Below are 18,733 nucleotides of genomic sequence, written 5' to 3'. Positions count from 1 at the left end.
GATATCTTTTAAAATTTATTTTAAAGTCTTCAAGCTCATGTTTCATTTTTACCTCCTTATCACTCTCGCTTTTTACTGTCTGGTTTGTCCTTCATTGGCTTGGCCTTCCAATACTGTGCCTCGTGGTTTTGAAGGCTACAGAAACTTGAGGAAAGCAATCGAGAAGAAAGAAGGTTGGAATATTTCCCAGGTTTTTTTTTTTAAATTAAAATGTCATTTAAATTCTTAGTTGCTGTTCAAAAGGAAATGTGTTATAGAATTATAAATTGTTTCAGACTAGATTAGCTTGGTGCTTCTAAAAATGATGTTGATTTTGTAAAATTAAAAATACCACATATATTTTTGAAAATACTTTTTAAGTATTTACATCAATTAAAATTCAGGCAATTTCATGTGATTTCAGAATAAACTATCATAATTATGAAGCAGACTTACTTTTTTAGGTTAAGAAATGATCCTCAAATCTCATTTGGCTTTCAGAATGTATCTTTTCAGAAACTTGTGAGCAGACTGGGAATTATTATTTGGGTGGGAATTGTCATTTTGTTGCAGCCCATGCTAAATCATGGGTGGGATCTCTTCCTTATTTGGTATAATCTTTGTTGAAAATATATTAAAATGTCAACAAAGCAAAAGGAAACGGTGGCCTTACAACAGATAAGATTTACAAAACAGTTTTAAGGTTGAATTAAGAAAACATGTTTTAAAATGTTCAAAATGTATTTGAAGTGAGCATCAAAGACAAGAAATCTCTGGGGTTTTTTCCATTTGGAATTTGAGCAACATTTAGAAGTGCATTTCTCTATGTAATAAACACTTGCATTTTAGCTCATTCAGAATTATGGTTATTTAAACCAAGGTCAAGTAGTTTTTTACTTCTTAGAAGAATTTCTCTTCATAGATTTTTCTAAACAAATCTTCAGACTATACAGTAAAAATGATTAAGAAAATAAACTGGTTTTAATAATATTTACGTATTTTAGAAGCACCACTCTAAAATGTCATCTCTTAAGCCTTTTGAGAACATTTGCTATGCAATAATGAGATGAACGAATATCTTACTTTAAACATGAGAGCTTAAAAATTATAATTCCTTGAAATTATTTGGTAATTTATGTCTCACCATTATATCCTACACATTATACAGTATTCTAACGTTTCTGTAATTCTATTCTATAATTTTGTAACTTATTTAAAGTATTCTAAAATGAGTCACACTAGAACTTACCTGATTAGTATATATATCTAGGACATTATGTTTACCATTGGAATTACACTAAGGGCTTAACAATGTCAAATTTCTTCTATTTTTGAAAATAAGTTGCATAGTTCAAGTAGTGCATGGAAGCATTTTCCCACCTGAAAATATTTAAGCCCTTTAAATGTACTTAGCGGAGTGTTTGCTTCCAACTTTTATATCATCCAAAGAGGAGAGCAAAAGCAGAGCAGTTTGATGCTCTAGGACAGACCTTCTCGAACATGCACATGCATACATCTGGGGAGTGTGATGAAATGAAGGTTCTGGTTCTGAGGACTGAGGTGGAGCTGAGATTCTGCATTTCTAAAGGCTCCTGGATGATGCTGATGCTTCCCCAACTGTGGACTGAACCTCGAGTGCAGGATCTAGAATACTGGCCTGGAGACTCAGCACCTGGTTCTGGTCTCCTTGAGTGGACTAGTTTACCCAGGCCACAATTCCTTCTTTGGTTGTCAATAAAAATGTTGACACTGGTTGCCAAATGTTAAAGGGGTTCAACCACATGAGCACTTGTGTTCCTTCTACTAGTAGCTCCAAGATTCTGATTCTGTGTAAAATGGAGACTTAAATATCTTTCGTTGCTGTTGAGATAGTTATTTTACGTACAATTTGCCCAGTTTATTGAGGAAAACTGGAATATTTGAAGTACAATAATTATAGAGCATCAACTTGTACTTTGAAAGTTTAATCCTTAAACGATTTATAAGGGTAAATTAATAATGTAAAGTTACAACGGATTTTTCTGCATCAGAATTGGCACAATCAGCGAATAATATGAGTTAACTTTATACTAAGTAAAAAGTAACATTTGTTCAACTGGATAGTGGAGGAAGGGAGAGGGTGTGTTGGGTCAAGAGTTTGGAATAAAGTGGTTTTATGGCTATACCTGAGGAAAAGATAATTTGGGTTAGAATTTGAAGTAATGAAGGAACCAACAATAACAATAATAACATAGGCTGCAACCGTTGTAGGTGAGGAAAGGAGACTGCATAGGTGAGAGAAAGGGGAATGCTGATGGGAAATATCTTTTGTAACACATTCTCCTTTTCTAGCCCTTAACTTTAGTCCTCTCTCTCAAGTATAACACAACAGTGTTATGGTACTGACCTTTGAATGGAATGACTGGATGAGTTTTTTTCCAGATTTTCAGCTTGAACTGCATGGTGGTCCTACTATACACTGAGTGGCCAGATTATTATGACCACCTGACATTTGCTAGGCAAGTTAGCTATAATTTCGTGCTGAAGTTGCTAGAGGGCCAGATCATTATAAATGTCTGAATAGCACAACATACCTAAGTATCGTTGCTGATCAAGTTCATCCGATCATGTTGATGGCGTATCCCAATGGAGATGGCTTCTTCCAATGCGCCATGCCATGGTGCTCGTATTGTGCAGGAGTGGTTTCAAGAACATGAGGGAGACTTTACCTTGCTTAGGTGGCCCCCACAATCACCAGATCTCAATCCAATTGAGCATTTGTGGGACGAAGTTAAAAGAGCCATCAGGCAGCTGGTTCCACAACCATCAAATCTCACAAAACTGGACAGTGCTATTCATCAGGCATGATGTCAGATTCCTCGCATCACCTTTCAACATCTCGTGGAGTCAATGCCAAGAAGAATTGCCACACTGAAGGCAAAAAGTGGCCCAACGAAGTACTGAGGGGGTGGTCATAATAATCTGGCCACTCAGTGTATATAGTAGAAGAGATGCAAGACAGGCATTCGGTATATTTCACTTTCCCTCTCACAAAATGGATTTAACAACATTCATGGGACCCTGTTATAATTTACTTGGTTCCTTTCCAGTTAAGATTGTTTTATTGACATGGCTACTGCTCGTTTCTTCTCATTCTAGACATCTGTCTTCCGTGCATCTCTATGCATCTTGCAGTTGCACTCTAAAATAGTGTGCGTGACCCTTAGGCAGAGGTGCAAAATGGAGGTGTTCATGCACAGTCATAGGATTAATGTATTTAACACTTACTGCACATTTATTATGTATATCCTCTAGGCACTGGGAATATAATACTGAGCCAAACATACATGATCCCTGCCCTCACGAGGCTTACAGTCTAGTGGAGAAGAGAGAAATTAAAGAGATAATCCATAAATAAGCAAATTAAGAACTCTGAAAAATGCATACAAAGGAAAAGTATTTATAATTTCTCTTGTCTGAGTACAAAAATATCAGTGAGAATTGGGATTTAGAGTTAGAAATTAGAGTTTAATGATAATAACAAAATCTAAATAAGATTAAAATTTTAATCTAGACTCTGAAAATAAATCCATGTATTAGGGCAACTATTTACTATAACAGAATACCTGAAAGAAATGCTAACTGTTATAAAGTTATTCTGATAGAGTTTTTAAGCTCATGCTAGGGGATATTTTATTTGGAGAATATTGCCTTATTCGAGTATTCTTTTCTTAATATTTGGAAAATGTTATTGTTGTACAAGAGGAAATTTTTCACATGTAGATTCACATAAAGTTCACTTTCTTCATATTACTTAGCTTGATTAAGTAATCAAGTCTAGTGTGCAGATGTGTAATGTCTGTGCATAATTGATTTTGATTGCTAAACCCCTAAAAGGGTGAAGTGATTTAAATGTGCAAAAACTTTGCCCACTATAGAGTCTCTCTTTTTCTCAGGGCTACCAGGGCTGACCTAGTTTAGTTATAACCATTAACTGACAGGAGTATGTAGTTAAGTGTGTAGTTAGTACTCAATGACTGAAGAGAAGGCTTCTATTTGTATTGCGCATCTTGTGGCAGACGCTGAAACTTTATGTTCACTCAGAGTTCAGGCTGGCCTTCAGACAATTTTGATGTGATAATCTGGGAGATTATCAGAAACAGACCTGTGCTGTAGGTATGGCCTTGGAAAAATAGCATCACGTGCTATGTTATGGGAGGAGACCTGAACGCTGATGGGTGCAGCCAGTGTAGACAAATTTACTGTGAGCAGATTTATTCTGGATCTTCAAATTTATTCTTAAATGTATTAGATAAATATGCAGCTTTTGTATCTTTGTATTTAGATGAGGAAAGTTGTATATGTTAAGGTGAGAGAACAAAAATATTTATTTCTATTTCCTTTTAATTTAAATTGCCTACCTTCTAGTTAAGTGGCTGTTCCTGTGACTAATTCTTAGCTGTTTCATCTGTTCTCGTGCTCCCAGGGTATGATCTGTTCCTCAGTGTTTCGGGAAAATAAGTTTCTCCTTCATTAATATTAATCACTGCACTATGGGTTGAATGGCAATTTCTATTTTCCTCTGAAGCATCAGACATGATAACTTTGGTCAGTAAAATGATCAATTCTTCTAGTATGTTTTCCCAAATAATTGATGATTTTTAAAAATCTGAAAGAAAAAAGTAAACCATTTTTCTCTCTACTTTAATACCATACCCTTTTATTCCTTTTTCCAAAAGTGTGGCTGGTAAAGAGGATAATGCAGACACCGACCAGGAGAAAAAAGAAGAAAAGGGTATTTCAGAAAGAGAAAACAATGAATTAGACATGGTAAGTATGGAAAAATGAACTTGTAAATTTTAGTCCCTGGATTAGGTTGTCCTTGGCTGCAGTAACTATACTAAATTACATGTGGAAAAGAGAGATGGTTATCGTGCATCCATTTTAAACTGTTTTTTTTTTTTTAGAACCTCCTTTCTTTAGATACATGAACTATAAATATTGGTAACTCTCATTTTTGTGCCTTGTGAAAACATTGTGTGTGGGGAGACAGAATACCATGAACAATGAAGTACTCTTTGATTTAACACAAAGTCGTTATGTAAATAACCTTAAAATGGTGCAATGATTTTTGAACTGATGAAAAGTGAAATTTTTGTACTTTTGCACTTTGTACTCCAGTAGTCTCTCTTAATGAGGTAATCAGTTTGCTTTGCCATATTGTGGTCACAAACCACATTTTAGGAAGAAAATCAAGAAGTGAGTGATCATGAGGATGAGGAAGAGGAGGAGGAGGAGGAAGAGGATGACATCGAAGGGGGTGAAAGCTCTGATGAATCAGATTCTGAGTCAGATGAAAAAGGTACTTGCCTCTTGGTACAAGGACAAAAATTCACTTGGGAACTTGATTAAAACATGACAAAAAAGTCTTAATTTTCTCAACTTCATTCTTGATGAAACAGCTTTTATGACTGTTGACCTATGTATGCCCTTTATGGCTCATGCTTCTCCCCTTATTGGGTTTAGTCATTGTGCGATTTCCATTCTTATTTAGTACAAATATATCTGTTGTCCCTGATCAGTGTGAACACTTTTTATTTGTTTTAGTTTTATCCAGAACCTGTTTTTTATAACTGCTAAGTGGATACCTGTGTATCATGGTTTTCACACTCTTGCTTGAAAGAGAATTATGATACATTGGTCTATCCCAGCATTTTTATTTTCTTCTTTTATAAATAGCCAATTATCAAGCAGACTTAGCAAACATTACTTGTGAAATTGCAATCAAGCAAAAGCTGATTGATGAACTAGAAAATAGCCAGAAAAGATTGCAGACACTGAAGAAGCAATATGAAGAGAAGCTAATGATGTTACAACATAAAATTCGGGACACTCAGCTTGAAAGAGACCAGGTGCTTCAAAACTTAGGTAAGAATTAAATCTGATTCAAATTAAAGTTCAAACTAAGTCATCAAAATGGATTTTTATCATCTCTTCCTTTAGAAAAGAAAATTATATTAGAAGCCACATAAAATATCCATGCTTCCCATAAGTTAAATATTTTTTATTTTGTTTATTTCCCTTTGGTACCTGTCTAGGCTACTTAATTATTTTGTCTGACGTTGTGGTTAATTGTTTTAATGTCTTTGATTTATTCTGGAAACATTTCTAAATTCAAAAGACTTCAATAATTGTTAAACAAGTTAAGAGTAGATAATAAAAGAGAAAGTGATTCAAAGACACCTGGTTGAGTTTGGCAGGATGTTCTTCTCTAAGGTCATGAGTTGTAAATCCGTGAGATAAAAATCTGCGACTCACAGATTCAGATATCCTTTGATCATTTAGGCTCAGTGGAATCTTACTCAGAAGAAAAGGCCAAAAAAGTTAGATCTGAATATGAAAAGAAACTCCAAGCTATGAATAAAGAATTGCAGAGACTTCAGACAGCCCAGAAAGAGCATGCAAGGTTGCTTAAAAACCAGTCTCAATATGAAAAGCAATTGAAGAAATTGCAGCAGGATGTGATGGAAATGAAAAAAACAAAGGTATTGATTATTTTTTGCATTAAAGTCTGATGTTGAAGATGCTTGTGTCATTTGGGACAGAAATATGATTGTGGTTCTTTCCATATTCAATAAAAGTTAACTATGTCTTCCAAATGATGCACTTCTTTGGGCAATTAGAAGTTGTTTCCTGTTGTCATCCATTACCAAGCCTTTCTTCAGAGTCGCTGGAAAGCATGTGGTCAACAGGGCTTCTGAGACCTTGTTGGATATTTCTCTTCTTAAAACCCTTACACAAGGTTGACAAGAATATAAAATATTTCAAACATTCAAAAAAGCATAGAGAACCTGGCTGGAGAACCTGGCTATGCTGATCAACTGAACACTGTCTCCGTGTCGTTCCTTCTTCGCTGACTCTGTCCACACCTTTGGGAACCCCTGGACCTGCTGGGCTGGACCCCAACAGATAAAGCGTCAGCCTGCAGACTCAAGGGTCCCAGGTTCGATTCCGGTCAAGGGCATGTACCTTGGTTGCGGGGCACATCCCCAGTAGGAGGTGTACAAGAGGCAGCTGATTGATGTTTCTAACTCTCTATCCTTCTCCCTTCCTCTCTGTAAAAAATCAATCAAATGTATATTTTTAAAAATCAATAAAAATATATTTTTTAAAAAAACAACAACAAAAAAGCATAGATAATAACACAATGAACATTATATCCACTGTCCTAGTTTAAGATATTAAACATTACAGATTTACACAAAGCTTCCTTTATATTAAGTTCCTGATCATGTTCTTTCCCTGAGAGGTAACAACTATCTTGAATCTGATGTTTATCATTCCCATGCATAGAAAAGTACAAACTGTCTTCCTTGACTGAAGAGAGTATTTGAATCCTGATCTGTTACCTGTTTTAGTTGTGGGATCAGTTATTAACATTTGGCATAACAATTAATGTTGTTTCTTTAAAATAGCAAATGTGGAAATGATTTAGGAAGTAGGTTATTATGTTGTGTATTTGCTGATGACAACAACAGTAGCTAAAATTATTGGGTGCTTATTATATGGCAGGCACTGTTATAAACTGTGCACAGATATTAACTCATTAAATTGTCTTAACGGTTCAGTGCCACAGAACTATTATCTCCCTTTTGTATGTGAGAAAACCAAAACCTAAAGAGGTTAAGTAACTGGCTCAAGGTGACACAGCTCCTAGTAATAAGTATCAAAAATTCATTCATATAGAAACTAAATATAAAACGCATAGAGCACTAAGCAGTTTGATATAAACATATTACCAATGTATTAGAAATAGAAATGTACTTCACTAAAGTAAGAATTGACCATTTGAAATGCAGCAAAACTCCACATTTCCATGTTAAATTTCTGAATTCTCAGTAATTTATTCCACACATGTGGTTTATTTAGTGAATGTTGTGATAGGGTAATTCCAATAGATATATCTTCCTATTTTTTTTTAGGTTCGCCTAATGAAACAAATGAAAGAGGAACAAGAAAAAGCCAGATTGACAGAGTCTAGAAGAAACAGAGAGATTGCTCAATTGAAAAAAGATCAGCGTAAAAGAGATGTGAGTGACTTCCTTATGTACGAATGTTGTGCATGGGACAAAATTGTTTAATAAATGGAAGAAAAGTTTTTCATAATTATAACTATTAAAGACAGGCTAAGGGCAGTAAACACTACTTATATTTGATGTTTATTATATAGTATGTGGATTATAGTTGTTTAATATTAAAGTTTATGAAAAATACTATAAATTTTATTGAAGGCTTATTTCCTACATGATGAGATGGAAGAAAATATCAAAGAACAGCTGGTGATCTCTGGGAGATCAGGGAACTATTATATAAGAGAACAATTTTAGGATGGTTCTAAAGATAGTTTCATCCCTACAGATTCTTAGAAAAGTTCTTGGAATAACAACCAGGTTTTACCAGAAAAGGCTTTATTAAGATATACAAAAATGTTCATATTCTTCTACTCAAGAATTTTTGTTCCATGTACAAAGACTAAGAAAATATTCTAAAATTAAAAAATTGCTGTATGTTACCATCTTCACTTTAAGGATATTTATAATAGTGAAAAAGCTAAAAACAACCAAAATGCTGACAGTAGGAGGAATATATAAATAAATTATAGCTCATCTAATTTAATAGGTTATTATTCATCCATTAATAATTAGGGTTTGGAAACCACATAGTAAAATGAAAAATGACTATGATTAAGTGTAAAATAACATTTCATATATGCGTGTCTGATTCAAATCATGGAAAATTTTGAAGGATATATACCAACATGCTAACTGTAATTGTATTAGGGTTATAAGTTATAGTTGATTGGGTTTTTCTTCTTTCCAAATTTTTTGGCAATATAGTTATTTTATTTATGAATTTTTTTCCTTAAAACAAGAGGTTATCACCTTCTTTTCCCTATTGTTGGTTAGTTTCAGCCTTTGGTCCTTTTTCTCTCTCTTAACATTTTCTAAATCATCCTTGGAGAAAACTGAGCATACAGCATATTTCAGAAAATAGAAATCTACTTTGGGAGATAAAAGGAAATTTAAGGAGGTAGAGACGACAGAATAATGAGGTTGAAAAGTAGATATTTGAGCCAGATGATTCCCATAATTATAGCTTTTTTAATTTCATTTATTTCTTTTTTTCTAACATATTAATGGATTTTAATAATCAGTATACTTTGTCACTTTCAATTCCTGGGCATTTTAGAACTTGTTTATACTATTATTTTATTACTAAAATCAAGTAGAAGGGCATGCTCATATTTTGCCTATTCCTTTGTTTCCCTATCTGGTACTTTTTTTAAAAAAAAATGAGTTAAATTCACTCTTTTAAACTGTATAATTCAAGTTTTAAATATATTCACAAAATTGTGCAACAATCATTACCATCTAATTCCAGAAATTTTTCACTTCAAAAAGAAACTTATGCCAATTAGCAGTCACTCTCCATTCTACCCTCTCCCTGGCCCTTGATAACTACTGATCCACTTTATTATCCTGATGGATTTGTCTATTTAGGACATTTCATCTAAATGGAATAATGCAATAGGTAGCCTTTTGTTTCTGGCTTCCATTTAGCATGATGCTTTCAAGGTTCTTTCCTGGTAAGCATGTATTAGTAGTTCATTTCTTTTCATGGCTGTATGGATAGAGCACATTTTGTTTACCCATTCCTCAACTGACAGACCTTTGTGTTGTTTACACTTTTTGACTATTTATTTTGTTTTTCATGAAAACTTTTGGACAGGAACACTTGCCTTACAATATTTGCTACTTATTTCTTTATTACCATTTCATATTAGGTATAGAGAGATCAGTATTGAACAATTAACTCTTGGGAATATTATCTGACACATATGATCATAAATGATATACTATCTATGTATATGAAAGCCCAGCAACTGAAACGGTCGAATGACTAGAACGACCGGTGGCTATGATGCGCACTGTGGCAGCCAACCAGCTTGACCCCTGATCAGCCTCCCACCCTGATCAGGGGCGGGGCTGGCCGGCCAACTGCCCACTGCCCCTCCACCCTGCTGGCCCGGCCATATCAATATGCATTTGCGGGTCCCCATCAGAGCAGCCTGGCCAGACCCAACCTGTGCACGAATTTGTGCACTGGGCCCGTAGTTCTATTATAAAGATGTGAGGCTGGCTAATCACATACAAAACTAACACTCAGACATCTTCTCCCTTTTTTATTGTTGCTTTGTGTATATATTGACCCCCTTTCTAAATTCTTTCTTGTCACATTGATCTCAGAACCTTTAGAGAATCAAGTACATTTGTACACCACGCAAAAAATATGGATGAGCTTGGAATTTGACTTTTAATAGGAAGAATTGTAATGTAATAACAAGTTTCAAACTATATGTAAATTTTAACTTTTGGTAATTTATTCATTTTAAAAAGATTTATTAACTTTGCTTCTATGTCAATCATTATAGTCAATAAAATATGCCTGGGGTAAGATAGAATCCTTTTCTCTAAAAATTCTTATCTGATGTCATAGGACTATGCCTAGCATGAGATGAATGACCTGTTTAAATTTGGGATCCAAAACATGAAGAGTTATTTTTTATATCACAAAATTTAAGTCCTAGAAGGAATGCTTTGTATCAAGTTTAATTCCTAAGCTTTGTCCAAGATCATAGAGTTGAATAAATGACGGAACCAGAATTAGGATCTATGTTTTTTTTAATCCAAAATTCTTCCCTAAATTATAGTCCTGTGAAATGGCTTAAAGTAGTCCATAATTAATTGTCTTTATTGTATAGAGCCATGGTTGGCAAACTGCGGCTCTCGAGCCACATGCAGCTCTTTGGCCCCTTGAGTGTGGCTCTTCCTAAGCCTTAGGAGTATCCTAATTAAGTTAATAACAATATACCTACCTATATAGTTTAAGTTTAAAAAATTTGGCTCTCAAAAGAAATTTCAATCGTTGTACTGTTGATATTTAGCTCTGTTGACTAATGAGTTTGCCAACCACTGGTATAGAGTATCTAGAAACAAATTGATAGGCAATAATAACATGTTTCATTGTCCATTTACTTTAAACAACATTTTTAAAAGTTATTATAAGGTGCTAATCCAATTAATTTATATTCCCCCCATATTTAAAACAGAGTTTGGAATTACTGTATATATTGTAAGGTACATCTATTTAAACTGGTCTAAACTGTGTTTCTTCGTGTGTGTGCCTCAGCCAGCAAAACAAAATGTCTAACAAAAAGGAAATGAGAATATTTGTGAAGCATTTAGAAAAGTACTTGTATATAGTAAGCACTATTTGAGTGTTTGTTAACTAAAAGTGTATGTCACAGAGATAGCCTTTCAGAGAGAGAGAGCCATATCAATATGCATTTGTGTTTATTGGAATAAAATACCTATATATACAATAATGGATGCAAGGTTGTTGTTAGCTCAGATTTTGCTAAGAACTCTTACAGTTCCCAGCAGGATGGGGAATATATTAATGTAGGATGAGGAAGTATTGTATTTCCCAGTTTACTATTTTAACTTATTCAATATTCTTTTATAGCATCAACTTAGACTTCTGGAAGCCCAAAAAAGAAACCAAGAAGTGGTTCTTCGTCGCAAAACTGAAGAGGCAAGTTGGCCATTTGGAGGAAACATTCTGGCTTTGAGATAAATGATGTATTTCTATCGACAAAGGGAATGAGTCAGTCTCTGTTGCTATTTCAGGTTACAGCTCTTCGTCGGCAAGTAAGACCCATGTCAGATAAAGTGGCTGGGAAAGTCACGCGGAAGCTGAGCTCATCTGACACCCCCGGTCAGGACACAGGTTCCAGTGTAGCTGCTGTAGAAACAGATGCGTCCAGGGCAGGAGCTCAGCAGAAAATGAGAATTCCTGTGGCAAGAGTCCAGGCCTTACCTACGCCTGCAACCAATGGAACAAGGTCAACACAATTCTTCTGTTCCTCCTAACATAATCTGTGTGGCATTATTACTGAACGTTGGACTTACATGAAAAATAGCATATTACGTGCTAGGGCACAATCCAATAAGCACATAAGTAATTATGTTTGTCTGTTTATATATGATTATAGAAAAATATATCAGAGAAAAGGGTTGACCGGCCGGGTGTTTACTTCCAAGACGGCACGCATGAAGTGGCAGCTTCTTGAACGTAGGGTCACGGACATCATCATGCAAAAGATGACCATTTCCAATATGGAGGCTGACATGAATAGACTCCTCAAGGTGTGGAAAATAGCAAGCAAATATGCTCTCCCTTAGCTGGCTGTGAATTTTCAGTTTTTCAAGTTTGTTCCGTGGGTAAATTTAATACTTACTAAGGATTTTCCCCCTAGTGAGCTTTGATTGCATTGTGTATGAATAAATGAACATCCTTTTAAAAAAATTGTGGTAAGAAAAGGTAACATGAGATCTGTACTTCACACAGTTTTATATGTATAGCATAGTATTGTTAACTATAAGCAGAGTGTTGTACAGATCTCTAGAACTTACTCGTCCTGTATAACTGAAACTTCATACCCATTGAATAGCAACTCCCCATTTCCCTCTTCCCCAGCCCCTGACAACCACCATTCTACTAGTACTTACTGCTTCTATGAGTTTGAATCTTTTACATACATCACATAAGTGGTACCCTTCAGTGACTCACTTATTTCACTTAGCATAAAGCCCTACATGAGCATAATTTCTTAAAATCCAACTCTTTTCTCAATAGCAACGGGAAGAACTCACAAAAAGAAGAGAGAAACTTTCCAGAAGAAGGGAAAAGATAGTCAAGGAGAGTGGAGAGGGAGATAAAAATGTGGTCAACATCAATGAGGAGATGGAGTCATTAACTGCGAATATAGATTACATCAATGACAGCATTTCTGATTGTCAAGCCAACATCATGCAGATGGAAGAAGCAAAGGTTTGTAATTTAAAAAAACGTGTAATGCCTTACTAAAAAAATTGTTTATTATTTTTAAAAGCATTTTTAATTTTTATGTGAAGGAATTATTTATTTATTTATTTATTTATTTATTTATTTATTTATTTATTTATTTATTTATTTATTTAACATGCTTCTTAGGTTTTGTATGTATACCACTCCCTGGCTGCTCTCCCGATAGCTCTGCTCATTTTGTAATATTTATTACTTGTAAAAGACATATATCATTTATTAATCTACCTTGTGCCTTATCTTTTCACCTGGACTGTGTACTTTTGGTGTGGGGATTATAGTTTACACTATTCTGAGGAGTCCCGGTGGTTAACCCAGCGAAGCAGGGGGCTTTGCCTTCTGTTTAAATGCAGTTAGCTCCCAGTAATGTTACATCATCTGCTGGTTTGACGTAGGAAGAAGGAGACACCCTGGATGTCACTGCCGTCATTAACGCTTGCACGCTCACCGAAGCCCGGTACCTGCTAGGTCACTTCTTGTCAATGGGCATCAATAAGGTAAGATCAGCACTGTTATTGGAAACCCACGTTTTGATTAATTCATTGTAGTTTTTATGTCTTTCTCCAGTGACCCCTTCCTTTGTTCTAAGGAAAAAGATTCTTTTTACTTTTATTTATTTTTTTTAAAATATATTTTTATTGATTTCAGAGAGGAAGGGAGAAGGAGAGAGACAGAAACATCAATGAGAGAGACACATCGGCTGCCTCCTGCACGCCCCCCACTGGGGATCAAGCCCGAAACCTGGGCATGTGCCCTGACTGGGAATTGAACCCGAGACCTCTTGGTCTACACTCAATCCACTGAGCTATATCAGCCAGGCCCTTTTACCTGTGTTTTAGAGTGATGAAGCATCAGCAATATGTAGATTAAATCCACCTATTGTGTTTGTGTATTAGAACAGATAAACAACTTAGGGAATAATTAATTCCTCGTTTGCTTTAGCAAAGGAAGAATGAAAAGAAAATCTCTTGGGTTGCAAACAAATTTGGTGTCATAACTTTGCTTGCATACTGATTCTTTACAACTCAAAAACATAAAATTAGAAAGGAAAAATATAGTTTCATTCCCATCCTCTTTGAATAGGAATGCATTACTCTGTCACCTGTAAAAAATGCTGAAGGTGATAATGATTTCTGACTCATTTTTCCCCCTCATGTTGCAGTTGTGCCTAGACCCTTTATGTTCTGTTCTCTTACTTAATTTTCACTAGTGCTAGGAAGTAGGTATTGTTCATATAACTTTGCATATGAGAAAACTGAGAATCAGGAAGATAAGGTACCCTGGTCAAGGGCACGAAGCTAGTAAGTGGAGGCCCGGAGATGAATCAAGGTAAGGTCTATTTGATGTCGAAATCCATGTGCACTTGCTATTTGATTCAGATCTTTGTTTGGTAGATTCTGTTTTGTGTGACCTAACATAATTTTATTAATCTTTTTGGTGGTGTTACAGGGTCTTCAGGCCGCCCAGAAAGAGGCTCAAATTAAAGTACTTGAAGGTCGGCTTAAGCAAACGGAAATAACCAGTGCTACACAAAACCAGCTCTTATTCCACATGTTGAAAGAGAAAGCAGAGTTAAATCCTGAGCTGGATGCTTTACTGGGCCATGCTTTACAAGGTAATCTAACTAAATTTTAGTTAAATAATTGCATGGGAGCTTTGCTCTTTGAGTATGCTATACTATACTCTTTCCCCTATAGCTTGACTGAATAGATGCTGTATTTACTTACATTTGTATTAGTTATTCCTTCTTTAATTTGCATGTATAAATTTGGGGGGATGTAATTCATTATTGTCATCCCAAGAAATGATTACCAACTTACTGGTAAAAAGGCTTACTTAACCTTATTAAGGAGTTAGTTTTCATGGATAAACAAGATCAACCAAGTTTCTGAATTGGTTATTTAAATTATTTATAATATTAACCAACTGTCATTTCTTGACTCTGCATATCTAACTGCCTTTAAAAAATTAATGTTTTTGTTATGGCATCTATTCTACATATCTTATAAATGGTACCATAATCTTGTTTTATGTGGGAGTTTTTAACATTGGATCTGTTTTGATTGGAGTATTGCTTTTTGTTTCCTTTTTGCTATTATTTACACAGATCTAGATAGCGTACCTTTAGGTAAGTATGTTTAGCTTTCTGTGTACCCTACAAGCTGCATGAATTACTAATTGTTCATGTGCACTAATTGTGGTACATCTTATTTTTAAAATGTTTATTGGCAACCACTGTTTTTTGCATGATCCTTTTTGAAATGTATCTACAACCACAAACATACTAAGTCTTTTGTCTTTCTCATACACGCTTGATTTTAAAATTCTTAAAATGTTTAAAGAAATATGCTTTAGTGAACTTTTTTCTTTTATTACCTGAACTGCAACTTTGGCTCCCGTTTTGTAAGCCCTTTTTTTTCTCTTTCTTGTAAAAGGCAAAAAAAAAAAAAAAAAAAAAAAGGAGTACATATTTCTTTTTAATTTTTAAATATATCTATTAACTTACATCTGTTGTTTTAACATCATAAATAACTTTCTTTGGTATATATCTTTGGTGTATATCTTTAGTATATGTTTGCTAGATTCTCAGCTATTCTTAATGTTTTGTAAAATTAAGCACATGTATTTTAATATTGTAAATTGAATAAAACTATCCAAGGATCTTATATGAACAAATTGAGACAATATTTAAGATCATAACATTTTTAAGTTAGAAGAGGCTTTAGTGATTATTGTGTACAGAGATTTTCAACCTTTTTCTGTTGCCACTACAGCATTCATATGAACTACCCCTACCTGTCAGTATTATTTTTATTCCTCTTGGTGATCATACACATGAAGAACCAGGAGTATCAGGGCAATTTTATTACTTGCAATTTTTCTAAATCTTATTTTGGAGCCATTTTTATTTAATCAAAATTATTTCACAACCTGGTCTGAACTTTCTTTTTTCTAATCATACAGTTGTCCAAGTTTTTAAAATGTTTTTACTTTAAGGAGAGGAATGTAACCAAAAGATTAAATGTAATTACCTCTGTGTGCCACTAGAATAAACATACTCTATGAATATGAATTTATTTCATTTTTATTTATTTTAAAATATATTTTTATTTATGTCAGAGAGAAAGGGAGAGAGAGAGAGAGAGAGAGAGAGAGAGAGAGAGAGAGAGAAACATCAATGATGAGAGAGAATCATTGAGCAGCTGCCTTGAGCCCGAAATGCGGGCATGTGCCCTGACTAGGAATCGAACCGTGACCTCCTGGTTCATAGGTGGATGCTCAACTACTGAGCCATGCCAGCCGGGCTTAACTTTATTTAAAATAATGTCACACAAATAAAATACATATGAGCTATATGGTTTTTGTAATGTTTATACTTCGTGTTAATCTCAAAGTAGTATTTCTTTGATATCAGCTGCTAGTACTTTTACATTGCTCATGCTATAACAAATAAAGGTAAAAAAAAAAAAGTAGGATTGGTTATATCCTAACCAAATTTCTGGATTATAATCAGAAAATTTGCAATTCCATGTGTTAGGGCATTTCTTTTCCTCCTTATATCCTTCTCTCTCTTTTCCTTCTTTTTGTTCTTTTTCTTAGGGGCTCAACTTATAACAATAAGTAAATTCTCATTAAGTCCATGATCTCTTTTACTTTGGAAGAAAAGTGCAATGCCCTCTTTGATATCCTTTTGTGCAGAAAATGTTAAGCTGCTAATTTCACGAGCAGTGTTACTTTTCCACAACTTTCAAACTACTTTCAGTTATCTGTAGCTGGAAGCAGAGTCAGAAGCAGAGAGTTGGAACCCATTTGACTGATGTAACTTATGTCTTATTGCAGAAATTTGCCCCAGGTATTGGGGCCATAAATGTAGCCCAGAGGTGCTTGGAGGAAAAGTATGGAAGAAGAAAAAAATGGGAGTGAAATCCACATAAGCTGGGCAGGGATATATACATCGCTAAAAACAAAACCACATTAGCACCAATGTTATTTCAAGCATTGGGTGTAGTGCTGGGATTCAAAGATGTATAGGACACAAAATTTTGCCCTTGTGATCTTGATGATGAGGTTGAAAGACCGTGAACAGATTGTGATACATTATAGTGAGGGCAGTAATTGACATATATGCAGTATGGGGATTATGAGAGGGCAGAATGGGGCCACCCAACAGGAACGGAGGAGTCCATGAAGGCTTTCCAGAGGAGGTGACATTTGAGCTGAGACATAAAGAAGGAAAAAGAGTTAGCCAGGTGGAAGAAAAAGAATTAGCCAGGCCAAAGACAAGCTGGAAGGGGGGCTGGGCAGAGTGAATCCAGGCAATGACTAAGCGAAAGCATAAGCGTTAGCCCCAATATTGTGTGCACAAGGTGTTCAAGCAGATCGGTGCCCTAGAGCAACAAGTACAATGGGGAACAAGGCTGGAGGGTGAGCCAAGGCCAGCACCTCATGCTAATAGGCTTGTAGTTTTTGAAGAACACCTTTGTTTTCCCTTCTCTTTCCCCGACCTACGTTAGAATCCCAACTTTGCATATTTGCCAGAAGACTCATGGGGCTCTCAGTATTGTATCCACAGCAAAGATTCACGAGACTAGGAAGGGTACACGGCTGTGTCTGAATGAGAGAAGACACAGAGAAGTCCATGTCCAGGCTTCCTTATGTTTCACCCTCCCACGAGAGATTGCACAGAATGTCCTTTTCTCCCTGGAATGAAAGCGCAGCGCCGTTTTGTGATGTTTCTACACAGGGAAATCCATTAGAGAGTCAGCGCCCGAGGTTTTTCCTGGGGACTTCTCACACAGATACCCTCTGTCTAGTTACAGTGATGGCGAACCTATGACACGCATGTCAGAGGTGACACGCGAACTCATTTTTTTTGGTTGATTTTTCTTTGTTAAATGGCATTTAAATATATAAAATAAATATCAAAACTGTAAGTCTTTGTTTTACTATGGTTGCAAATATAAAAAAATTTCTATATGTGACACGGCACCAGAGTTAAGTTAGGGTTTTTCAAAATGCTGACACGCCGAGCTCAAAAGGTTCGCCATCACTGGCTCTAATATATACCTGGATCCCAGACTCTCAGAGGAAAGCAGGAGTTTCGCTGAAGCCAGATTGTTTGTACAAATTCTAGGTACAATGAGCCACTCTCATTAGTTCATTGGTGACTGGGGCCCCTCTGCCAGCCAAGTTTCCAGATGCCAGACAAAGTTCGACCTTGCAAACAGGCCTGTCTAAGGATAGCAGTCTCTGGGCTGCCAGGCGAACTCTTTTCTGTACACTACTTTGAAAAAAAAGTTTTTATTGATCTTAGAGAGAGGAAGGGAGAGGGAGAGAGAGATTGAACATTGATCAGAGAGAAACATTGATTGGCTGCTTCCTGCATGTCCCCCACTGGGGGATCAAGCCTGCAACCCAGGCACGTTCCCTGACCAGAAATTGAACTGGCGACCTCCTGGTATATGGGACAATGCTCAACCACTAAGCAACACCAGCTGGGCTGTTTTATTATTTTATTATTTTAAAAATATATGTTTTTATTGATTTCATAGAGGAAGGGAGATGGAGAGATAGAAACATCAATGATGAGAAAGAATCATCTATTGGCTGCCTCCTACACACCCCACACTGGGGATGGAGCCTGCAACCCTGGCATGTGCCTTGACCGGGAATTGAACTATGACCCCCTGGTTCAGGTCAATGCTCAACCACTGAGCCGTGTTGGCTGGGCTGGGGCTGTTTTATATAACTTTAAAAAAATAGCTTAAAAATAACTTCACTAGTTAAC

The 18,733-nt window shown here is 35.7% G+C and overlaps 1 protein-coding gene across 15 annotated transcripts in view; it reads left to right on the top strand.

The window, feature by feature from the left end:
- Positions 1-18,733, top strand: part of KIF21A (kinesin family member 21A) — a 148,008-nt gene that overhangs the window by 101,096 nt on the left and 28,179 nt on the right. For 8 of the 15 annotated variants that reach the window (XM_059682566.1, XM_059682565.1, XM_059682557.1 and 5 more), the window contains exons 12-24: positions 135-173; positions 4,698-4,788; positions 5,203-5,320; positions 5,698-5,886; positions 6,304-6,503; positions 7,941-8,048; positions 11,545-11,613; positions 11,709-11,923; positions 12,074-12,227; positions 12,718-12,912; positions 13,341-13,442; positions 14,395-14,560; positions 15,053-15,073. In XM_059682566.1, the coding sequence (XP_059538549.1) occupies positions 135-173; positions 4,698-4,788; positions 5,203-5,320; positions 5,698-5,886; positions 6,304-6,503; positions 7,941-8,048; positions 11,545-11,613; positions 11,709-11,923; positions 12,074-12,227; positions 12,718-12,912; positions 13,341-13,442; positions 14,395-14,560; positions 15,053-15,073 (1,667 nt within the window). The remainder of the gene's footprint in view (positions 1-134; positions 174-4,697; positions 4,789-5,202; positions 5,321-5,697; positions 5,887-6,303; positions 6,504-7,940; positions 8,049-11,544; positions 11,614-11,708; positions 11,924-12,073; positions 12,228-12,717; positions 12,913-13,340; positions 13,443-14,394; positions 14,561-15,052; positions 15,074-18,733) is intronic. The other 7 variants (XM_059682561.1, XM_059682560.1, XM_059682569.1 and 4 more) reach the window with 3 other exon arrangements.

The sequence above is a fragment of the Myotis daubentonii genome, chromosome 2 (genome assembly GCF_963259705.1).
Source record: "Myotis daubentonii chromosome 2, mMyoDau2.1, whole genome shotgun sequence".
Taxonomy (NCBI): Eukaryota; Metazoa; Chordata; class Mammalia; order Chiroptera; family Vespertilionidae; genus Myotis; species Myotis daubentonii.
The sequence above is the reverse complement of the archived record's forward strand: the minus strand, read 5'-3'. Positions and strand labels throughout refer to the sequence as shown.